We start from the raw sequence: 25,395 nt of genomic DNA, 5'->3' as shown, positions 1-25,395 counted from the left end.
TTGACAGTCTCATTAGGAAATGGGGGAGGTGCTCCAGAAAAAAATTAAACTTCTAGAAAGCTAAAGTTGGTTTTCATCATTATGCTGTGAGACTGTTGTTGAGAATTTAGCACACATTCATTTGTCTCCCTTAACTGGTATTATTAATACTCAAAGATCACATTTACAAATCTCCATAGTGGATCTGCTCAGGGGTTCACATTAGTGCTGAGTAAATCCAGGGCCTTCTACCTACTGGGCAAGCACTCTAATGCTGAGCTGCATATAGACCTCTGCTCTGATGTTCTTAATGGTCATCCTTAGGGGACATAGATACCATAAGTTAAATGGGCCTTAGTACCATGCTTTCTGAGAATTTTCATCAAGCGCCCACACTAGATGTTGGGTCTAAGATTGTGATTATTTGGAATCAATATGCCAACCGAGGCTTGTCTTTTTAACCTGAAATTGCTAATCTACACGTGAGTGTACAACAATGCAGTTTCAAATAATTCAATTAAATGAAGTTGATGGAAGCACGAACCCTGAAGAGCAGGTAAGTTTTGGAAGTGACCCTTGCCCTTTTCATGTCCTGGATCAGTGACCACTCTGTCAGCTTACAAAAATTCTTAACTCAAGAGAAGTTCTTAACTCACAAGAAACAGTGTCTATGCTAAACATTTCATTCGAAGGCTAGGCTCCAAGTCAGCTCCTCTTGGTGTTTCCATTAGATAGCCTGGGCTTCTGATTGCCAGGCAACCAGCCTTGGTAGGCATCTAGCTATTTGGTGACATTTATCTAAAATCACTGTTCCTTTTTAGTCATGCTAACTTAAGGTCATTTCTCTTGGTAAAATTTGCTAAGGCCATTTCCTTGCCCTTCTGAGGTATCTACTGAATTCATTATTCACATTATTATTAATGTTCTGGGGACTCTCCTCTAGCTAATGTAAGTGAGACATTTGTGGCATGAGAAACTTCTGTGGAAGGTCCAGACTGGTGAAGGTCACATGCTCTTCTCTGATACCTTTGGGAAGGACATCAAGATGTTTGGGTTTCTGAGTATTAGCAGGGAAGGAAAAGCTAAAACAATTTGCCAAATGGTAATAGAAGATGAAGTCACAAACCACAGCCCAGGAAGTCAGCATGTTCAATGGAAGTCCCTTGCTGGCCCCTCTGTCTTTTCCTTGTTCTCCTCTGTCAAAGTAAAAGGATTTCAAAGCAAGAGTTTCCTTCTTGCTGGACCACCATTCTTTCCTTTGTTTATGTTAGGGTTGTGGTTGGTTGGTTGATTCCGTGGTTCAATGGTTACTTTACTATGTAGCCCAAGCTGGCTTCCACCTCTCAATTCACCTGCCTGAGGCTCCCAGGTGCTAGGATTGTAGACCTGTGCCATCACACATGGCTCATGATTCTTGAGGCAGAGAGTTGGACTTCCATGTGTTCCTTGAAGTCAACTAACATTGGACTGAAAATATTTGATACGAAAATGTTTCTGTGCTCAGCATATAGAGACAGTTTGTTATTCCCTAAGCATTACAGTACAACATCCATTTGCATAGCATTTGTGTTAGGCATCAAAAGTAACCTAGAAATGACTTGAAGCCATTTGATATCAAGACTTGAGCATTCAAATATTTTGATCTTCATAGGGGCCATGAAACAAAGACTACATGGATATATCGGACATCCATATAGAACTGTAAAGGCAAACCGGTCATTGAGAAGCAGGTCACTTATTTGGAGTCTACCCACTATGGGCGCTGCTTCCAAGGGGACTTGGTGATTCTTAGAAAGCAGAGCACTCGGATTGTAGTTCATGTTGAAAAGTTTGTGGGTACAGACAAGACAAATGACTTAAAAATACACATCTTGTAAAACTGCTCATAGGAGAATTTAGGACCCACCCTCCCCTCCTGTATGGGCTCCTCTCAGGATAACATCTTAACTACTGATGGAAACCTGTTTATGGCTGGGGCTGAGATAAGGAAGCAGCAGGTTGGTTTTGGCAGAAGCACTCATTTTTCTATCTGGTTTGTCACCTGTGGCACTTCCACCCCGTCAGCCTTCTTCTGACTCCCTGGGAAAGTGAGGTCTTGCCCCAGTCCTTCGAGAAGGAGATGCACTCCTGTTATGTCACAAGGAGATGCTGAAGCCTCTGGACCACAAGACTGCACCACCAGTGCCAAGGATCAGAGACCTGAGAGCCATGACTCAGGGCTGCCATCTCTGCCTGAGTGCTATCCCTGACAGTCACTGCTAAGCCCTGTGTAAGATGGCCACTGCTTAAGGGACTGCTTGGTTCACGCCATGCTGCTAGATCTGACTTTGTTTAGGAAGGCTATGGAGAATGAGGCATTGTCAGATTCTCAGAGAAGGCCAGACAGGCAATGGTCCTTCTCAGTCAGCGTCCTCCCATGGCTACCGTGAACAAGGGGAGGCATCATCAGCACCGTTGTCCAGAGGTCACCGTTTGCTCTCCCAGTGCATGGTTTCGCTGAATGGCATTCTCCCCTGCCTTTTCTCTCCTTTCAGTTGAAGCAATACACCTGGGAAGCCTTATCGCCGCCCAGGGATATATCTTCCCAATCTCAGACCATGTTCTCACCATGAAAGATGATGGCACCTTTTACCGTTTCCAGGTAGGCCGGCTGGTCCTCCCAAAGAACCCTTCTGCTCTTCACCATGTGGCCTCCTCACATTAGAACCACAGAGAACAACTAGGCATGCTTAAGAGAGTAAATGTCCCCCTGAAGTACTGGGAAAGTGATGACATGTATTAACTTAGCCACTGGGTGACCCACTTAAAGAACAGTAAAAGGCCCTCACTGATAGTCTATAGTATTTGGGGACAGTGTCTAAGCCCCTTAGGGGTGTTGTCTTAGACTCTCCCGCATGTCTTATAAACATCATTTTTCACAGTACTGGGGGATGGGAAGTGTCTGGTGGGGAGTGCCCTCTATCTCATAAATGGAACTTTCTATCTGTGCCCTCATATGATGGATGAGGGGGTCTCCCTCCCTCAAGCCTTTTTTAAAAATAAGGACACTAATTTCACTCATGAGTCCCTCATCCGCACATCCCCTTCACCTACCAAAGGCCCCATCCCTCATCTTCAACACAAAGATTTATCTTTTTATTGTATATGTATTTGTTTTTTGCCTGAATGTATATGTTTATTGACCATGTACATATTTAGGGCCCATAGAGGACATAGGGGGAATTTCCTATGGTCTAGAACCAGAGTTATAGATAGTTATGATGCTCCATGTGGGTGCTGGAAATTGAACCCAGGTCCTTTATAAGAAGAGTAAGTGTTCTTAACCACTGAGCCATCTCTCCTGTCCTGAGAGTTCATGTCTTCAGAGTATGATCTGGAGGACTGGGGTTCAAATGAAAATGTCTTCTGGAGGACTAGGGTTCACATGACAACAGATACTTTCCTTCATTTCTTCTAGAAGAAAAGCTGTTACAGGAGTGGATATCACCCATCATACAATGGGGTATTTGGAGACACTGTCTAAGCCCCCTGGGACGGGGTTGCTCAGAGAATGATCATGGCTTTTAGTGACCCTAGTAGGCTGAGCCTATGTCCCATGTGAGTGTGAAAGTACTGTACTGTTACGGAATTTCCTGGCCGGTTCTGCAACCGCCTTGCCCCAAACGAACACACAGACACTATATTAATTATGAACCTGTTGGCCGATGACTAGGGCTTCTTATTGGCTAGTTCTGTCTTAATTATTAACCCATTTCTATCAATCTATGTATTGCCATGAGGCTGTGGCTTACCTGGTAATGCCTGACATGGTGTTACGCTTCGGGCAGCGTTGCGACTCTGGCGGGCTCCTGCCTACCTTTCCCAGAATTCTCCTCATCTCCTAGTCCTGCCTATCTTCATGCCTCATTGGCCAAACAGTGTTTTACTCATCAACCAACAAGAAGGACATCCCCCATCACCGTACTTGACTTGTACCGGCCTGGAGTGTGTGCTCATGTGCTATGTGCTCACTCCTCATTCACTGTTAGCCCTTCTCCAGACTCTGCTTTAGAGACAGAGACAGAGTTGGGGGCTGTGCCAAAGCCTAAACCAAAGGCTTTGGGGACATAGTCCTGCCAAGGAGTTAAAGAGGAAACTGTGCCAAGAGTGAACTGGCCACAGCTGACATTACTGTTTTACAATTGTGCGTCTCTGGTCCTGATGCTGTGTGCTCTGTTGCAGGCTCCTTACTTCTGGCCATCAAACTGCTGGGAACCTGAAAATACTGACTATGGTGAGTAGAGATAATGTGACCCATGCTTCCTGTTGCTCGTAGGAGTTACCACAGGCAAATGCTCAACACCTGGTGACCACAGCACTGGGGAAAGGGCTCTTGACCCTGCTGACTCCTTGTTGACATGGATCAAGATCCCTGCTTTACATAGTAAACAAAGACATGGCACACCAAACGTGCAGTCCTCCCAAGAGAAGGGCAAAGGAAACAGGTTTTACGGGAACACTGTGTGACAGGGGCTTTTCTTGCTCCTTCTAAGGACACGGCATCAGGGAGGGCTGCATCAAGGAGCTGCCTTCCCTGGCCTTTTCTATTTTTACATACTTGTAAAAATGTTTACATACTTACTAAGAACTCATTGGTGATTTTGAGAGTTAGATGTTAAATAGTCATAGAGACTATTTAAATAGTCATAGAGACTATTTAAAATTCTCCATGAACCAATTCTCTGAAGAAATTATATCATCCCCAACTACTTAAGGTAAATAACTTGAGACCTAGAAAGTCCATATCCTCACAGGATCACATTTGTCTGAATTCCCAGATGAAAGTGAGACCCAAGAGGGCAGGGGCTGGCCTGCCCTGGGTATTCACATCACCCCAAGGTGGGATCTGTGGTATAGGACATATGTGGTATTCAGTAAATCTTTACTTACAGTACTGTTTGGGGTTTTGTTATTGCTTAAGATCTTTTCATATTTTTAGTTAGGATTGAGGTGGGTTCTCTTGCAGAACTGGGCTCGAACCCACAGCCTTCTGTGTGCTAAGCTACATTTCTGTCTGGTTCTAGTTCCTTTGCACATTTTGCCACACTTATTTTCATTTATGTGTATGCTCCTGCTTCTCTCTCTCTCTCTCTCTCTCTCTCTCTCTCTCTCTCTCTCTCTCTCTCTCTCTCTCTCTTTGTGTGTGTGTATCACATGTGTGCAATACACACATGGGCCAGGAGAGGGCATCAGATCCCCTGAAGCTGGAGTTACAGGCTGTTATGAGCCACTTGATATGGGTGCTGGGAACCCATCTGTGGTCCTCAGGGGGAACAGAAAGTACTCTTAACTCTTGAGCCGGCTCTCTAGATCCTGGTTCTGGTTCTTCATTGAAGGTGATCAATAATAGACACTCCCTGGAAACAGAGTTTAAGCTTAGAGCTGAGTGACTCCAGCCCACCCCCCTTCCTGCTCCTGTGTGGGACCTGCCTGGAGTCCGTGCCATCATCAACACCCCTTTTTGCATGGCATCCTTGCAGTCCCTAGCGCAGTGTCTTCTGTGGCTCTCCTAAGGACAAAGGCACTCGGCGAACCCAAGAGCTTCTCCCCTGGGTTTTTGCAGAGCCAAGAGTGACAGGCAGGCAGCTACAGCAGCAGGGTCTGGCTGGCGGGGACCCTTGTCTGGGAGAGAGCTGCAGGACAAGCTGCTGTTCCGAAGCATGGGCTTATGGGATGCACACAGACCACTGAGAACAGTCTGGAGATGTACAGCAAGTGAGGCATTGCCTGATGAGCCAATAAATGGAGAGGAGTGTTTGGGTAAAGGGCGAGGGGTGGGGGGGTAGAAGGGGGACCTGCTGCTAGTCTGTCCTAGGGCACCACTGTGACCCTACCAAATGGCTGCTCCCTACACAGTAGTTGATCAGGTCCTGCACAGCTTCCAGCTCAGTGCAGGAGCTGTGTTTGACCATAAAACAAGTGCTTCAAGGTTGAAAGACTGCTCTGTGGTGGCCCTGTCTCCTCATTTGAATAATTACAGCCCAGTTCCTCCCAGCCTGTACCCCTCAGGCAGGGGCAAGCAGGTAGTCAGACAAGGTGCCTGGATCAAAATAAGGGTAAAATATATTCAACCATCTTACCCTGACTGCAGCAAGCCAGATTTTTCTCTTTCAGAATTTTCTCTGCAGAGCTCCATTTTAGAATATTAGTGGGCAAACGGGTGATAGTGACGCACGCCTTTAATCCCAGCACTCGGGAGGCAGAGGCAGGTGGATCTCTGTGAGTTCGAGACCAGCCTGGTCTACAAGAGCTAGTTCTAGGACAGCCTCCAAAGCCACAGAGAAACCCTGTCTTGAAAAAACAAATGAACAAACAAACAAACAAACAAGAAGAAGACTATCAGTGGGTGGCAGCAGCAGAGATGGAAACAGCAGATGACTTGAGGATGCCCCTAACAGAAAATTAGTTTGCATTCCTCTGCCTTAGTCTATGGCGAAGTCTTAGGTCAGAGAATCAGGGTACAGGATACGCATCATTGTTTGTTCCCTGGTTCTGCCTTGTTGGGATTGAGTGAATCAGGCAAGGTTTACTGTGTGGCATGTAAGGTGTCAACACTGCCTGTTTGGGGGGGTATGTTGTTCCTGGCATGGTGGTGGTGTTGTGCCCAAATTCTGAACCCCAAAATCACCAAGAGGCCCATTTCGATGCAAAAGCCAAGAGTCTTTTATTGTAGATGTTTAACGAGCTAACCCCATTAGCTCGGGCCCTTCACCCCGCCACCATGGCGAATGGTTGGAGAAAGACCCCAAGCAGGGACCTTAAAGGGCAGCCTAAGGGGAGTGTCTAAGGGTATGAAACAGTCTCAGGATTGGTGTGCTTCCTGGTTTGGGTGACCCGCCCTGTATTGATTGGTCAACTGGTTGTTATGGCCCATAGGCCCTCCTAGGGCGGTTGCTATGCTCTGCACATCACTGTTGTGCACTGTCCTTAAAGCACACCCAGAGCCATAAAGCACAGCCCCGCCAGCTAACTTCTGATTGGTTCCCTGCCACGAGGAGGGCATCTGACCTTAGTGACCAGGACAGGAGCGGCAAGGTCATGCAAGCACATGTTAGCCTGTAATGGCTGCTAAAATGGGGGACTGGTCACTACATTGGCTGATGGTGGTGGCTGATGTTGGTATTGCTACTGTGACACAAAATTGTTACTTCTTGACAGTCCTCTCCCCAGAAGGAGGTAAGACTGAAACTAAGAAAGAAGAATTAGATTGATCAAGGACCAGAAACTTTTATTCATTTGACAAACATTGGCTAATGATATACTCTGTGTCAGTGTCTATGTCACAAATCTGACCAAGTCACAGTCTTGCTGACTCAGCAGGAAATGTGGCATGATGATTCACTGGCCATTCTGACCCAGTGAGAACGTTGAATAGATTGGGAGGGTACTGTTGTTTTTCTCGCTGCTATGGCAAAATGCCTAGCCAGAGGGCCTTATGGACATAAGGGTTTGTTGGACTCCTCCGATGGTGGGAAGGTGTGGATACAGCAGGATGAGACCGCTGGTCACTGTGTCTGTGGTCGGGAAGCAGAGAATGATAAATCCTGGTGCTCAGCTTGCTGCCCCCTTTGTGTTTAGAACAGGACCCCTGCCCAGGCAATGGTGCAGTCCACACAAAGGGTGGGTCTACCCTCTACCATTAAACCTTCCCAGAAGCTCCCTCAAAGACATGCCAAGAAGTGCATCTCCTAGGTGACTATAATTCCCATTAAGATGACAAGCAAGATGAACACAGTCCCAGACAGGTTATATAGTAAAAGCCCTAGTAATCACATAGAAACAGTTCAGCTGACTGGGCTGTCTCTGGGAGCCCTTTTGGATATACAGCAATGAGGAATGACTTGTGGAAGTCCCTTCACTTGCAAAATGGGGATCCTAACCAAACCGACCAGGTAGTTACCACAAGGACTTGCAGAGTTCACATTTGTAAGGTCCCTGGGGCAAAGCCTGATAGTTGGTCAGCTCAGAGTAAAAGGGCACTGTTGTCATGTGGCTCAACATGAATGGATCAATTTCATGAACATTGAAATAGATCTGTCCCAGAAGTCTTTTTAAAAAGTTTGTTACACTTGATTGTGTGTGTGCACACACGGACACAAATGGACACACGTGAGCATGGGTACGGATGCACACACAGGCCACTTGCAGGAATCAGGTCTATCCTTTCACCCCATGGATTCCAGGGACTGAACTCAAGTTGTCAGACTTGACAGCAAGCGCCTTTACTCCCTGAGTCATCTTGTGTGACTCAGCTCCTTGTACATTAACAGCACAAGAATCTATTCTCTATTTGGTATGTTAGACACAATGTGTCCTTGTTAGGGCGACACATCCAAGCAAAGCCAAGGTGAAGTCTGGAGGTAGAAATAGCTATTTTTAATATAAGTAAAAAAATAGATGATAGATAGATAGATAGATAGATAGATAGATAGAGACAGACAGACAGACAGACAGACAGACAGACAGACAGACAACTAAACAGGACAAGCCAAGATGGGATTTCACATTCCCCAAATGTCCTCTTGCAGGACTGGCTATTACCACTAGAGGTCACTGGAGCCAGCACTCTGGAGAAGGCTTCCTAATGATACAGTCAAGTGCCCAGTGTTCACCACAGTGAACAGGTTTCCAATGTGGCACTAGCTACAGACAAGCAGGTTGGAAGTACAAGATCGTGAGCTCATGGTCAGCAGCCTCAGCACCAGCCGTGTGTTCCTTACTCAGTACTCTATAACCTTCTGGCCATTCTGACCCAGGATGGAAATTTCTTGGGGCGATCCTACCTGCATGTAACCCACAGTCAAAATCTGTGTTAGCCCCTCCCTGTCCTGCTTACTTTGTGGGGGGTGAGAGGTGTTTGTATATGGGTGTGGCTGTAAGGGGACATCAGGTTGCCCACCCTATCACACTTCATTTTGTTTTCTGATCCAGGGTCTCTCACCATATCTGGAGCTAGAGTGGTGACCAGTGAGTGTGGGAAGCCTCCAGGCTCTGCTCCTCACTTCACTGAAGTTATGGGGACATTCAGACAGACACATCCACACATACCCATTTATAGCTTTTTACATAGATTCTGGGGACTAAAACTGAGGTCCTTGAACACCAAGCATCCATACCCACTGAGCTACCCCGCTAACTCCCAGCCCTTGAGTTAGCCATCTCTGAGTTTCACACTCAAGCAGCAGAAAATGCTTTGTCAAAGTAGCTGCCACCTCCAGCAGCTCACCAGGAGGAGAGATGAGGCAGGAGGCATGCCAGGCTTCCGGCTTGATGACCCCAGTCCCACAGGCTGTCTGGTCCTAGAAGCTGCGGGGGTACTTTGTCCAGAGCAAATGGCTCTTTATCAGGCACACAATGCAGACTTCTGGATGCTCAGTTCATGGCAAGAGTTAAGTGAGACACTGGAGATGTGGCGTGCACAGTTCTCAACCTGTGGGTCACGGTCCTTTTAGGAGTCAAATAGCAGATATCCTGCATATTGAATATTTACACTGTGATTTATTAACAGTAGCAAAATTACAGTTATAAAGGAGCAAGAAAAATAATTTTATGGGTGGGGGGTCACCACAATGTGGGGAAATGTATTAAAGGGTCGCAGCATCAGGAAGATTGAGAAGCCGTGCTCTAGATGAATGTCTTATGCAAAGGAACATTCGAGTGACAGGCTATGAAGTAAGATCAAGGACTTCTCTGTGAGTGTAGATCCAAAGGACTTGGGCTTCTTTATTAAATAAACCATCCAGTTTCAATATTACTAAGCTGCATTAAGAATTTTTGAAACCACATGAATGTTGGCCCCTCCTACATTTTTATTGCTTTTTCTCCAGATGCCTCATCTGTAACAAACACACCAGCAATTACCTCAGTCAACTTGTCTTGATTCATTAGCTCGTTCCAATTCATTTAGCAATGTCTTCAGAGACACGGCCACTCTTTCCTTTAGCAGTAATTGCATTGGTACAGATAGTCCTCAACATACGGTAAAGTTATATCCAGAGACTCCCAGTGTAACCTGAAAATATCCCAAGTCAAAATACGCACCCAGCTACCAGACTCCTTCACTTAGCACTCGGCACAGTGTTAATCCTTCCCCCTTGTGAGCCTGTGGGCACCATGGCTCACTGCCGCTGTCCAGCCTCCCAGGAGAGTGACACTTCAGGCATCACTAGCCTAGGAGAGGATCAAAATTTGCAGTTAGTAACTGTGGTTTCTAGTCCATCCATTCAGCTTTCCCACTGTTATTAAATAGAAAAATCATTAAGTCAAACCAAAAGTGTGTGTGTGTGTGTGTATGCATGTCTGTGGTGGTGTTATTGTTAATATAGCTGAGTACATGTGAACTCTGTGTGTGTGTGTGTGTGTGTGTGTGTGTGTGTGCTCGCACATGCATGTCTGTGGTGTTGTTGTTAATATAGCTGAGTACATCTGAACTGGCATAAGCAGATTTGGTTATGTCAGTCTGGTTAGCACAGACTGTAGAGTACAGCAGTGTGGATAGAAGGCTGCTAGCCACAGGGTTCCCAGCATCTAAGACTGTAAGGGAAAAAAAAAGTCAGTTGTTTGAACCAGGTATTGCCTAGAGGGCATAAGAAAGGTGTCAGACCACTGAGTAGGCCCACACTATGGTTCATCCTCATGGGCACTGGAAACAGTCAGGACCAGCTTCCCCTTATTAGACAACCACGAAGAAGCTGAGATAGAGAGGAAAGGTGAAGATCATGTTTGAGAAAGAATGTTCTGGAAATGTGGGGCTAAGAACCCTTCCTTAGCCTGGATGGACAGGCCTAAGTTGTCCATCCTTTTCTCTGCTCTTTCTCTGGCAAAACAGACCTGGGGACCAGGGGCAGTTGAGTAAGACACAGTCTGTGTCCCTAAAGAGCCTTCAGCCTAGAGCGGGGGACACTCCGGCTAACAGGAATGCAATGAGACTAGGCTGTGTCACCGAGGGTATTTGGATGCTCTCTGGAAGCTAGGTTGGCTTTTCAGATATTAGTGGGATTGGGGGAGTGACATAGTATAAAATGCTTGCAGTGTGAGTATAAGGAACTTCAGTGTAGGCCCCTCACCCACATGAAAAGCTGTGCTGAATACTTGTAAAGCTCATTCTGGGGAGGCAGAAACAGGAGGATCCTGGCACTCACTAGCAAGCCCCATGTCCCAGCAAGTTATGCTGTTTCAAAACATAAGATGGGTAGTGTCCAAAGAAAGACACTGAAGGTTGACCTCTGGCCTCTGCACTTGGAGCTAAGAGTGGTGGCCCCGTAAAGCGTGTGGGAGAGAGGAGAGGAGGTTTGACGAAACAGGATGGGATGATAAAGGGTCCTGTTTGCGACCCTAAAGACACTGAGAATGCACCACAGGCATGGCCATGCTTGTGAACGGTAACGCTGGGCAGAGAGTGCTCAGTGCATGGCAGAGGGAAGAATGGGGATGTCAAATGCAGTGACACCGCTTTGAAAAGCTGTTCCTCTTGGACATCTGCTCTTTGGCACGGTTTAGGTGAGTGTGGTAGTTAGGGTTGCTGTTGCTGTGTTGAAACACATGACAATGCAAATTGGGGAAGAAAGGGTTTATTTGGTTCACACTTCCATATTAGTCTCCATCATCAAAGCGAGTCAGGACAGGAACTCAAACAGGGAAGAAATCTGGAGGCAGGAGCTGATGCAGGGGTCATGGAGGGTGCTGCTTGCTGTCTCGCCCCTTTTGACTGCTCAGCCTGCCTTCTTATAGAACTCAGGACCACCAGCCTAGGGATGGTACCACCCACGCTCTTCCCCATCACTAGTTAAGAAAATGTCTGAGAGACTTGTGTACAGCCCACTCGTACAGAGGCATTTTCTTAACTGAGGTTCCGTCCCCTGCTTTAGCGTGTGTCAAGTTGACATAAAACTAACCGGCTAGCGGGTGACTGGCAGGACGGGCACATGCTGGGTCCACTCTGTGGCACTGCTGGCTTTTTACAGCTGCTGTGTCTCTTCTTCCTCAGCCATCTACCTCTGTAAGAGGACAATGCAGAACAAAGCAAGGCTGGAACTGGCAGACTACGAAGCAGTGAGTACGGCGACGCCCAGGCCGGGGTGGGGGGGGGGGGTGTCCACTCTGCCTGGGGTTCTCCTTTCTTCCCCCTGCACTCCCTTCCAGGCAGTGGGAAGGAGGTCTGTTCTGTTTCTCCCTTGTTATCAGTCCCCCCCTGCAATGACAGTCAAACTGCATTCTTACATAGATAACTCTCAACCTTCAACAGCTAAAAATAAACAGTTCGAGTGGGTTCTGGCGGAACATACCTGATATCCCAGCACCCAGGAAGCTAAGACAGGAGTATTGTGGGTTTGAGGCCAACCTGGGATATGCCAGCCTGGGCTATGGGGTGAGACCCAGTCTCATATATACATTAATGTAGATAAATAATTAAATAACATAAAGATAGGTAGAGGACTTATTCAGTTATTTCACCAAAGAGGACAAAAGATGACAAATTGACACATGAGAAGATGCTCAACACTTTAGCCATTTGAGAAACAGATGGAATCCATGGTGAGGTGCCATTACACCTGTTAGAATGGCTAAAATGAAAGGTATAGCTAACACCAAGTGTCAGTGAACATGTAGGACACATTCTTTTGTATTACTGGGGAATGAAAAAAGTGGCTTATGTTTTGGCAGTTTCCTATAAAGCTGAATATACAGTTATCACATGCAATCAAGTAGAGAAATCAGAACCTATTTCACATCAAAATCACCATGTTGCTGTTCATATTAGCTTTATATGTGCTATCCCAAGGCTGAAAACAACCCAAACACATCTTAGTAGACAAATGAAGCTAACTAGGTACATCCATACAATGAAATAGTATCCTGCAGTAGAAAGGGATTGATTCTTGTTATACACAACTACATTGAAGACATAGTGTTGAGTGAAAGATTCCAGTCTTAAGTCATCCATCCCATTGCTTGACACTCTTGCAAAGATAGCACATATATCATGAGGGAAACAGATCAATAGATGTAGTTATAGATGGGTTGGAGTATGACCAAATCCCAGGGGATTTGGAGAAATAGTGGAACTATCCTAAATCCTGATTCTGATCTATAACTATATACATGTGTTGGGCATTCAAATTTTTTTCTGAAAGATAAATTGTCAAATTTTCTATGCAACAATTTTAAAATCAAAGTTTTAAATTTCATCTTTATATCCCTCTCTCAAGCTTAGTAGGAAAGACAGAATCCAAAAACAAAATTCAATTCAGAAAATAAGACAAAGTACCAATCATGAGGGAGGTCTCCTTTCTCTCTCTACTTATTTTTCTCCTTCTTTGTCCATACGATGTATTTCCTTACAAGAATTAGACATCCCACTCGACAGAGTCTGTAAATTAAAAACTGAGGACACAAAGACTCACATATCATTGTGAATATGTTTAACTTCTGGTTACAGAACCTTTTCTCCGCGCCACATTTCACAGGCAACATGGAGAACCAGGGAAATCGGTTATGTGTTCATGTACCTCCCCCACCACCACCACTATGTGTGGTACAGGTGCTGCTGAACTGAGCTAACTAAAGAGTGACAGCTAGGGCACAAGAGCTAATGTTAAGGACAGTGGAGACTCCCTCCTTGACAATGAAGAATCAACAGCATCTTCAGACCTCCCACATTCCCAAGGTCCCTGTCTGTCTCCTTTCAAAAGAAGCACAGTAAGACTCTTCTCCACCAGGCTTTGCCTCTCCTGAGTCCTGATACCCAAATCTAGCAAGTCAACCCTCTCCACCACCCTGAGGCAAATGTGTAGCCAGTGGAGAGCAGGGCGTGGCCTTGGCATGCTGCCTTCTTTGAGCCTGTTGTTATCCCAGACTTGTGTTTGGGAGGCAGGTAGAGAAGGATGTGGGAAGACTGCCTAGGAGGCCAGGATCTAGTGAGTGTTTGCATATCACATCACATGTTAGACCATCCTGTGTGACTGTCTCCAAACCTGCAGCAGTGTGTATTTGGCTTTTAGCATCCTGGGAGCTGGATGTCCCAGCAGTCATATCACGTGTCTTTCCAAAACCGGTTGTTTTACTTGCTACATACCCAAGGCAAACAGCTTTGCTATGACCATGTGACTTCCCTAGCACGCCACAAGGTTCCCACATCTTCTGGTGCTCTTGCCAGGTCTCTGTGTTTTAGAAAATACATTACACAGAAATGACACATCAACTTCTAGTGTGTTTCATTCAGTTTTCTGTTTGCTTGCTCCACAGTGATCTGTTTTGATATTTGTAAAGTATACAGTATAAAGGATTTTCCCCCAGGATTAAGTTCTGCATAAAAATGCTTAGAAACTACAAATGCATTTTGTTCCCAAAGCATGCTAATTTTATTAAAATTTTCTGACTTCCTATATTCTTCATAGAAAACAAAAATTCAGACAGCGAAGGAGAGAAAATGACCTATGATTCCCCCACTAAGTTTTTTTTTTTGTTTTGTTCTGTTTTGTGGGGTTGTGTTTGTTTGTTTTGTTTGTTTTTGTATATACAGGTTTTGACTGTTTCTGATACTTCTTCTAATGACAGATTGTAACATACAGGAAATAATTCTATGTTAGTAATACTAACTAGATTGCCTAATATTCCACAGTATGATAGAGTCATAGTTCACTGCTTTCCCCGAGTGATTGACATTCAGGTATCACCTGCTGAATTCCTACAAACAGTGTAAGCATCAAAGGAATAGTTCTTTTCAAAGTAGTGAATTTGTGTGTTTCTTAAACAAGGCTCCTCTTATATTAATAACCTACTAATGAGGGTAATCAATTAGTGTTGACATGAGCTCTATGGAAATACATAACATAATACGGGCTCCAGTCTTGCATTAATCAGAATTAGGGGGATCATTAGAGGTCCTGTCAAACTCCTCTTCTCATTGTCCTGAGGTTCCAGTAGAAAAGTCTACAGACTGAGAGGAAAAACAGCTGTCCCCTTTCCCTCTAAAGATGATCCTGGATGGATAATCTTCCTTCTTCCTTCCCTCCCTCCCTTCCTCCCTCCCTCCTTCCTTCCCTTCTTCCTTCCTTTCTTCTCCTGTTTCCATTTTTTTTCCTTCCATGAACCTCACAAGCAGTCACTCTCTTTGGTCCAGTTCTGAACCCTGACCTTAGGAAGTACCCATGCAAAGCATTCTAGGTTACCCTTTCCTTCGACTTCCCCAGCTCCCCACTGGAAGAATTATGCTCAAGAGTTCCATCCTGAGATTTGATATGGGATGACCCTGACATCCTCTTCCCCACAGCCACCAGGCAACCTTTCCAGTGGCCTCTACACCAAGCACTGTGTAACTTGTGTTCGCAAAATAACACCCAAGAAAAGGTGAATCGGGGTGAACCAGAGACCTGAGACTTATATAAACGAACATTAGAGTTAAGCAATTCATCAGAGCCTAGTGCGAATTCAAACTGGGGTTCGTGTTCAGTGGCTTTAGTATGAGACCCTGCTATTTTAATGGGAGGAAACCAAAAAGGATGGCTGCCTTATAATAAGCATGGGTGTCGATATGTTAGTCTATGGTGATTAATACCTTCTTGTTGGTTTTTATTTCTCACCAGGAAAACTTAGCGAGGCTCCAGAGGGCCTTTGCAAGGAAATGGGAGTTCATCTTCATGCAAGCAGAGGCACAAGTGAAGTAGGTGGATGCCGCAGGGACCTCTGGCGGAGAAAAGAGCTCTCTAGAGGGTGTGGTGGCCAAGGGGGGCCCCCCCACCCCGGGAGAGGTGGGACAAATAATAGGAAGAGACAGATGAACAGGTTTCACATCAGGAACTGAGGTCTTGCTACAACAGTTTCATCAGACAAAGAGAATCTTCTCAAAGGCAGAGCTGAAGGAGGTACCTTACCCAGAGATTTTCATAGGATGTCTTTGCTAAGACTGGAGAACACCAGGCTGAGTTCATTGTAGGCTAGAGCCCTAGACTCCTAAAAACTTGAAGAGGAGTCCTAGTTACTTTCCTCAACATTGTGACAAAAGCCACTTAAGGAGGACAGGTTTATTTGGGTGCATGGTTTGGGGGTGGGGGTGGGTGCCACACATGGTGGCAGGAGTCTGGGGCAGTGGCTACTTGTACCATGGAGTATCAGGAAGCTGAGGGTGCCAGATCAGAACCAGGCCTGATATATACCTATATATACCAAGTGACCGGCTGCCACATCCAGGCTCCATCTCCCACTAACTTCACACTCTCCCCAAACAGCTCCAGTAGTTGAAACCAAGTGCTCAAGCTAAGAAGCCTGTGGAAGGGACCTCTTGTATTTCTACCAGATGAGGGAAGAGTTCACTCTCATCATCTTCCATAGAGGAACAAAGCTTAAACTAATGGAAAGAATAAGGCACAGAATTTAGATTTCTGGGTTCAGTGACTGAAGCTCAGGCTTGGCCTAAAAGCTGTGTCCTTTCTGAGCAAGGTCGGTATCTACGTGATCCCTCTGCAGGAACAGAGCTGACCTCCCCACCCCCACCCCTGTAAGCTCACCTTGGAGAGCAGATAGCCTGAGCTCAGGCTAACCCAGAAGAACCAGTATGTGCTTTCCAATCTCCCAATAGATAAACTCATTCATCTTCCTCAAAGGGCACAGAGGGAAGGAGGAAACTGAGGTGGAAGGGATTTCTCTGTATCTTCACCCATGGAAACAGACTGGAGACTGCTTCTTCAATAAGGAAGCATGTCACCTAGGACTGTGGAACTTCTATGATCAGGATCTGATCTTGTCCAGCTTAGCCAGCAGTGCCAACAGGCAGATGAAAGCAGACGAGGGATGGGAAAGGGGCTGAGCTGGACGAACAAAGGGACCTTTTCCCTGAGAATCCCTTGGAGGGGAACAGTCCACACATACAGCTTCCGAGAAGCAATTCATGCTCTGGGAGTGGCCCCACTCAACACCTAGGGTCAGGCTTGGGGGCTGTGTGATTGATCACCAATGGTCACCACTGGAAATGAACAGAGGTCATCTGGCCAGCAGTCTGCACACTATCATTGCTGTCACCCTCCCTCAGTTATCTCTACCTTTCCCCTGTCCTTGATGCCAGCCACCTGCTGATTCTTTCCCAACCCAGTGTTCCAGATGTCCCCAAGGGAAGGCAGACACCAGGTACTAGACACTAAGTGACTGCAGGGACCATCTGGGAAGTAGAAGGTGGGAGGGCTGGTGGGAACAGAGACTCAGATCTGGATGGGGTGAGGTAGAGCTGCCCACCAGCCACTGGGAAGCAAAGAGAAGCGTGGATTAGCTCTCCCAGAATCAAACGGCATCACACTAGAAAGGAGGGGGAAACTGTGAGTCCTGTACATATATGGCTTTTCTCCCTTAGCTTTTCTGATTAACTCTGTGATTGCATAATAATTGTGGGCCATTTAAGTACACAGCAATTATCACAAAAATCACAGGGTGGTTATGGGTTTATTTCAGTCCAGTAAACTAAAGGGCTCCCAAGAGAGCTGAGAACCACAAGTCACATGGCAATTAATCCGAGTCGCTTTTTACTTAGATAATGTGAAATGATACATGCTGGGGGGGGTGATCTTTTGTGGGCTCCCAGTCAGGACACGTGGAATCTGGCTTTGCCATCCATAATTTCCCTCCTGCAATTGGTGCCTTTCCCAACTAAGGTGATATTTATTGTTGGGGTCTTATCACAGGCTGGGGTCACCACTCTGCCTTTTAGAAATCCAGATGGTTTAAGTGACTTTTAAAACAAGTAATCGGAGTGTCTTACAGATGTTTTAATTGCTGTTTAAAATTTCATGTTTGAGATGGAGCATTGGCAAACAGGTGGCTGTGTCCTTTCTTTAATTTGCTCTGCAATCAGGGCAGACGTATGAAGAATTCAGTCCTTAGAAGCCCAGATCTTGATACCTTCTGTGGGCAACTCTGTCTCTGCTCATTCTTCCTGCCTATCATTGCTCACAAATGATAATCTGTAATCCAGCCTAAAACAAGCTCTTGACATGAGGGGGGCTACTGAGAGGCCACATTGGGGGCAGTAGTCTTAGATTCAACCTTGGTCCCTAGGAGCAGGAGAGTTGAGGAGACAGAAGAGAAAACAGTACAAACACTTCTCACTTCTTCTCCTTACTCTTTCAGGATTGATCGGAAAAAGGATAAGACAGAAAGGAAAATTTTGGATAGTCAAGAACGGGCCTTTTGGGATGTCCACAGGCCAGTGGTGAGGAAGTTCTGCTTGGTTTGCTACTCGAATCTGCCCACTTCGTTCTTGTCGACTGTCTTTAGTGACCAAGTGATTGTTCCTTAAGATAGTGGCTAAGCTTTGTGAAATTGCTGTTCCCATTCATTCATATTCTTCCCATAGATCTCCTGTGGGGGGTATGTCAGTTCCATCTTTTAAAAATTATACACTGGAGAAAATGTAGGACTGGAAATGGAAGACAATGGGGATTCCAAGAGAGGAATTCTGGAGTCCCCAAGTCTCCATTCCTCCAAATTATCAGTGTTCGTTTCTGCCATCATTAAGCCCCAAATCTGAAGATATTCTTCTTACATACTATTAAGTCTGGTCATTTACACTAGGCATGTTCTATAAACTTGAAAACTATGAATTAGTGAATGTTGAAGTATTGTTCCTGGGAGAGCTAGCTTCCTTTCATATATCTTGATCAATGTGTGGCTTTTTTTCGTGTGTGTTCCTGTGTGAAGACACCATATTTAATATATAATGTTGACTCACTGTGTTGAGCCCACGGCCAGCAGAACGGTGCTTCGGGCCATATCACAGTCATTCTGTTTTCTCCTATGGCACGTGGGAACCCCTTCACCCTTAGAGCCCTACACAACCCTTTGACACCTGCTTGAATGCTACCGAAAACAGAAATGTCACCAAGATAAACACAAAAACGTGGGAAGCCTGGCACCAAATAAGCCCTGTAGAGGTGGCTCTGTGGCTTAGAATAGGAAGGCTGAGCCTCACCCTGCTCAGCCTCATCTGGGCGTGGTTATGTGCAGTGACTCAAATTATTGTTCACCTTCGTGTGTCTGTACATGGTCATTAGGCTCTGAGAACATTGATTTGCACATTACAGAGAAAACTCAGTAAGTAGATGAATTCGCAAATCAGTACACAATGAAGCTTGACTGTGTCCCTGATTTCACATTATTAAAACAAATCTCGATTGCCCCCAGGAAATGGAATTGAAAATGAGCCAACTATTTCAGCCTTCCTAAAAACTGATTAAAAGCAACAATACCAAGAAGAACCTCCCTGTCCTGACATGGGAATTTTTTTTCAGGCTATGCCCAAAGCACAGTGGCCACTTGAAATATAGATCTGATGGCAGGAATGCATACCAGGCCTTCCATGAGGCATCCTGATTATAAGGTCATATTTTATATTTCCAGTGAGAACTCCATACAGGAACATGCATTATGGCAAGATAAAAAGATTATGCATTATCTGCAAAGGGAAGGATTAGGTCTGATGGCATTACTGGGATTCAATTGGAAGCATAATTTTCACTTAGTAATTTATACTATTTTTTTTCCTCTCAGCCAGGCTGTGTGAACACAACGGAAATGGATATCAGAAAATGCCGACGTTTGAAGAACCCTCAAAAGGTTAAAAAGGTCTGCTGGCTTAGTTGAATTACAACTTCCTGGTGGGGCTAACCCTCTGTTTCTTAACACAGTGTAGTCTTAACACAGTGGTTTTTCTGCTTGTGATTCTCCTACACTTTATCTTATGTGATCATTTTATTAATATATTCTAGAAATACCTTTTGGGTGGCTGGTGTGTTTTAGTGATTGTGCAAAACGCCGGGGCTCAGGTCCAGATCTCGGGGATCCCCTAGTCTTGAAGGGAATGAAACCAGAGCACAGGCAACAGGGCTACAGTGCTGTATTAGGAAAAATGGGACTATTCAGGAGCCCCTAGAGTGCAGCTAAGACAGAATGGGGCTTCCCAGAGGCTTCACATGAGCAGGGTCCACTAAGACAAAGAGTATATAGCTGCCGGTTCTGGGGAGGTTGCAGTGAAGAAAAGAAGCCCTGCAATAAAACATGGAAGAACCCGCAGGCAGGCAAATGGGAGAGTTCAAATAGCACTCAGTTGTCAAAACCCACATCACCACCTTACCCTGCTTTGAATGACCCCAGGATCCCTTGTATTTCACTAGACAAAAATGGGTAGTGGCCACAGCATCCCCTTGGAGACCATACCCAGATTACCTCCATCAATACATTTACCCTCTCCAAAGACCATTCTACAGGAGAACATGGCTGTGTTCTTTAACATCAATTTCAGAAGGTTAGAGTATATCCCCCAAATGTCCCCAAGTATGACCAAGTATGAATCCAGAGAACTTTGGATCAGAAGTGTTTCAGTGTTTACAATACTTGCATATACCTATCAAGCTATTGGAGGGAATATGACTCAAGTTTGAGTGCAAAACTCACTTGTTTCATAGCTACCTTATGAACATAGCCCAGCAATAATGTTATGTAATATTTCCAGTAGTCCTGTGTTTTAATCAGAACCTATCCCATGAGATAAGGTATAGAATTTTCCACTTGTCATATTTGTGATTTGGAAGGATTTTAGGTATTTAAACAAGGATTAATGTGTGTATGAGAGAGAGAAAGAGACAGAGACAGATAGACACAGAGAGACTGAAACCCCAGGTACATACTTCTTGAGTTTACTTATATGATTTGCTCATTGGGTAAACAACAGTGCCCACTGTGTTATATTTTAAACCTCTAGTCTTAACTGTCCTTATTTAGTCTTTAAGGACCCTAATTCTCATATCCCAGAGTTGTATGAAGTTATGTGTATGCCATCAGAACCTTTTGCGATTGTATAGATGCATGTCCTTCAGGGATGTTTCTTTCCCTGTTTATAACACCACGAACAACTTGTACAGCAGTCATATCTGAGGACTTGTGTGGAAACCAAGGCCAGAAAACTGCTTAATTTATAAGGAGCACTAGCCAGGAAGCATGCAGTCTCAACATTGTCCCAGATGGGCACGGCATCAGCTGACCTGCAGGAAACCCCTGGGAAATTTCTGAATGTACCTTACAGCTATTGTTCTTGGGTTCAGTGTTGACCCCCAGATCACCTGGGGTATTTGTTTAAAGTACAGATTCTCAAACCCACCCATGAGAATCCCGATTGACTCCATCTGGGGTCAGACTCAGCAATTATGTCTTTACTGAGGACCCCCAACTGATCTTTGAAGCTGGTTGGCCTCTGGGCCATATTTAGAGGAACAATGCTACACAGAGAGACCATTTCCTCAAGGAAATGAAGGATTTTCCCGGTGTTGTAACCCAAAGAAGACCAGGTCCCTCAAGCGGTCTGCCATGGGGGGAAATTCAAACAGAGGCCAGTCACATAGCTGGATGCCACAGAGACGTTGAAAGAATGAGATAATGGCTTGGCTCCTGAGCCACCCATGACACTGAGGGTGTGTGATTTGTTTTTGCTTCATCTTCTAGTCAGTATATGGCGTGACTGAAGAGTCCCAGTCACAGAGTCCAGTGCACATACCAAGCCAGCCAATCAGGAAAACTACAAAGGATGACATTCGAAAACAGGTGAGCCAGGGAGCATGATACTCCCAGAGTGACCTGTGGACAGCAGAACCCAGATGGTAGATGACTTGAGCCTGTAAGTGACACTTCACAAAAGCTTGAGAGACTCTCTTCCAAGCTTCTCTAGCAGTTATTAAACGGCGTGTGACTGAGCTCTCCCAGTGGTGTGCTGACTTGAGGTCAAGGTCTCCCACCGCCTGCTGTGGGAACAAGGGAAGGAGAGGCAAATGTCCCATCCTGGAGAACTTAGCATCATAACAAACTTCCAGAATGCACCAGTCCAGGACCGCGACCTGTGTATTGCTAAGACTCAGAGAGAAGGCATAAGAATAAAGAGAACCCCAGCCCAAAGTCATCATTTCGTTACATATTATTTTCTGTCGCATGAGGAAGTCAGATTAACAGAGTGGCTGGCAACATTGCTGTCTTCTGAAACCTTTTTATTATGCCTTACTGGCTTCTGACAGGGGTCGGGCAAAGGAGTAACTTTAAATGCCTTTCCTTGACAAGCTTAGGGGTAGGGTCGGAAGAAAGAAGCGGACAGATGCAAAATAACTATTTGCTGTTTCTAGTTACCCATGACCAACACATGGGTGTGATACACACATGGAAAGTAGGCAGAGGGACTATTACTGGAGCTTAGTGTAAAAAGGATTTTTACAGTATACTTATTGTCTATCCATTCTGTTGACAAGCTTTGAAGACTACATGCTATCTTTTGAGTAAATAATTTTGGGCAGAAAGTAAAGATTAAATGATAGTTATGAACAAGTGAAAATTAGACGTAAACTAAATCGTATTAGAACCTTAAGTGTGGCAGGGAATTCTAAAGGGATGCATTGATTGCAGGAATTCCAGCTACTGGGCAGGGGTGCTGTCTGAGGAGGTGTCTAGACCTCGGTGTGATTGCAGGGATTTGGGTTCACAGGAAGAGAAAGAGTCAAGTTCTGTTTTGGCCTCAGCACCCATGTTCTCTCTTTCCACCAGATAACGTTTTTGAACGCACAGATTGACAGACATTGTTTGAAAATGTCCAAAGTGGCTGAAAGGTATGCTTCCCCCGATATTATTATTGTGTGCATATTTTATAAAGGAGAAATGTTACAGGGTTCTAGTTAACAGGTATGTTCAGCTTCAAGAGTCAGGCTGTAGATAACTCCTTCAGTCTGATGTGTGAAAACCCCCAATCCCTGTGAGTGTAGCTGAAGTAACAGGCCTCCCTCGAGCAAGACACTCTCTCGCTTAAGCTTCAGCCATAGGACCTTGTCAATCAGGGAAGAACGCCTTTAATCTCCATCATGGGCCTTTGCCTTCAGTCCTTTGATTGATTCAAATGGAATCATGCCCTTTTCGGCTATAAAATGCCAAAATTCATTTTATAGGGGAGAGAAATTGTGTGTGCCCTTTGAGGACCTGGCCATATAAACAGCAGAGGACTAGGTCCTTGAGAAGTGTCCTCCTCCACATATCATCAACCACGGACAGCATTGAATCAACTATAAAGAAAATAGCTGGCCCCTGCAGCCTGGCTTCTCTAACAGCTCCTGTGCTCTACCCTGTAACTGGTTCCACTCGATTACCGTGTGGAAGATACAATTGTATCAACTAAATGGTCTGCTTTGGAACACTTCAGTAAAGAGACCACCTGGGGATTCTGTATGGAATAAATCTGATCCGGCAGCTAGAACTTAATACTTGTTCATCCATACGCTACTGTTAAAGCACTGTCCAGCTTCTGAAGGAATCCAGGGTGTAAGTCAGGCTTTTGTATTTGTTGCATAGCAAGTAGACCAAGTCCTTTAAGTTTATATCATACGGGGTACTCTCTGCTGGCCCTTGGGTTAAGCTGCATCTTCTTTCCAAATAATGACAAGTGGGAGCTTAGAAAACCCCAACCCCAAATCCAAAGCCTGAATTAGTGTTGTGCTTGGGACACCAAGGCTGCCGAGGGTTTGGACTTATGGCATCTTACATGTCTACTTGTATGTGTCTTGTATATGTATCTAAGTACATATTTGTTGTTGTTGTTCAGGTATTAGGCATTGAATCTCCCAAACCATGGGCAAGTGATCTACTCTAACCTGTATTCCCAAGACCTCTGTTTACTTTCTTTGTGTGTGAGATCAGGATCTCATTAAGTTATCTGGGATGTCTTTGAACTCTCTCTGTAGTTCAGGTAGGTCTTGAACTCAGAATCCTCCTGGCTCAGCCTCCTAAGGAACTAGGATTACCAGGTCCAGTCTGTTTGTATTCATTTTTAAATTTTTTACATTTTAATTGTGAGTGTATGTGTATATGGGGAAACATTCGTGTGAGTACAGCTGCCTGCAGAAGCCAGAAGAGAGCATTGGATCCACTGGAACTAGAAGTACAGGTGGCTGTTACCTGCCCAGTGCGGGTGCTACAAACCTAACTGGGGTTCTCTACGAAAGTACTGTATGTTCTTAACAGCTGAGCCATCTCTCTATCCCCTGTTGGTGTTCTTAATGATGGAGTTAGATATCGTCATTCTGAGCCAGACGATTGACAATTGCTTGTTGCATACATCTTGTGCATTATAAGATGTAACAGCATTCCTAACTTCCGCCCACTAGAGGCCAGTAATACCACCTCACCACTGTAACAACCAACTCAGAGCGTTTCCAAATGTGCAAGGGGACAGCAAAATCGACCCCATGAGAAATATGCTCCCTGATGCAAATGCCTGATGGTGCCAGCGGCTGAAGCCCCCCCCCCACTACATCAATAGCAATTACTCTAAAGTCCCAGGTCTAGCTAGCTACAGGCTACAGACTCACTTCTCATCCCCATTGTCAAAGTGAGGGACTTCTGGTCCCCTCACCAGGCTCTGAAAGAGCATTTTCCTTCTCAATGAGGTTTCCTTTGCCCCCTCCCAAAGAGAGGCCAAGAGCAAAGCAGCTGAAGCGGCATCAGCTTCCCAGCCATAGCTGGTGAGGAAAGCCAAGGCACAGAGATGGCTGACTTGACTTGGTACGGTGTCTTACGCTTGGTAATGTCTGGTTTGGAAGGCTTGTAGGACAGAGTAGACACAGAGCATCTTTTGTCAGGTTCACATGCCCGAGGCCAGTGTTCTGAGGCCAGAATAGAGGGATAAGCAATGAAAATCCCCAAACCCCAGCCCTAGGTATGGACTCAGTGGATTCAAGGGAGACCCAAGCAAACTGTGCTTTGAGCTTCCAGTGGACTAATCTGGTGTCTAGGGCTCTGGTGATGCCATTATAGCTACACTGGCCTGAGGACTCACTTCAGAAGGGCCTGAGTTTCCGCTTTGTCTTCTTATCTTTGGGGTGTGGGAGAAGCCTGAACCACTCATCTTGACAGACCACTCAGAATGAGGTAGGTGATATGTCTTGTCTCTCTCTCTCTCACACACACACACACACACACAGAGAGACAGAGACAGAGGAGAGAGAGACAGACAGAGAGAGAGAGAGAGAGAGAGAGAGAGAGAGAGAGAGAGAGAGAGAGAGAGTCTGGCAGGTCCCACTGTTTGTTTACTGGCTGTCTGGGAGGAGCCCCAGCTGGTACATCTAATTACACTTGAGAGGTGCTCACACGAGGGCTTACTCCAACCGCAACTCCCCAGACAGAAACTTCTAGGGGTCCAACCCCAACAGAGGCTGAATTTTATTCCCAGCAGCAATAACTGACAACTTTCACTAAAACCACAAGGAAAGTCCCAGGGAACCCAGAGAGAGAGCAGCCGGGTGCTTGCTGGAGATAAAGCCACCCAAGCCTGGCCTGTCAGATGCTGTGCTCTGCCGGGAGGGGCCAGAGAGG

The 25,395-nt window shown here is 45.5% G+C and overlaps 1 protein-coding gene across 9 annotated transcripts in view; it reads left to right on the top strand.

Annotated features, from left to right (window-relative positions):
• Nucleotides 1–25,395, top strand: part of Rgs6 (regulator of G protein signaling 6) — a 515,997-nt gene that overhangs the window by 409,123 nt on the left and 81,479 nt on the right. For all 9 annotated transcript variants that reach the window (XR_005876224.1, XM_040742794.1, XM_040742791.1 and 6 more), the window contains exons 5-12: nt 2,514–2,620; nt 4,201–4,252; nt 12,005–12,069; nt 15,603–15,679; nt 18,133–18,214; nt 19,552–19,626; nt 21,499–21,597; nt 22,582–22,643. Coding sequence is in view for 8 of the 9 variants with exons in the window: in XM_040742794.1 (XP_040598728.1) it covers nt 2,514–2,620; nt 4,201–4,252; nt 12,005–12,069; nt 15,603–15,679; nt 18,133–18,214; nt 19,552–19,626; nt 21,499–21,597; nt 22,582–22,643 (619 nt within the window). In the remaining variant the exon portion in view is untranslated. The remainder of the gene's footprint in view (nt 1–2,513; nt 2,621–4,200; nt 4,253–12,004; nt 12,070–15,602; nt 15,680–18,132; nt 18,215–19,551; nt 19,627–21,498; nt 21,598–22,581; nt 22,644–25,395) is intronic.

Source organism: Mesocricetus auratus, unplaced genomic scaffold (assembly GCF_017639785.1).
Source record: "Mesocricetus auratus isolate SY011 unplaced genomic scaffold, BCM_Maur_2.0 Super-Scaffold_15014, whole genome shotgun sequence".
Lineage (NCBI taxonomy): Eukaryota > Metazoa > Chordata > Mammalia > Rodentia > Cricetidae > Mesocricetus > Mesocricetus auratus.
Note: the sequence above shows the minus strand (reverse complement) of the source record. Positions and strands in the feature narration are given on the sequence as shown.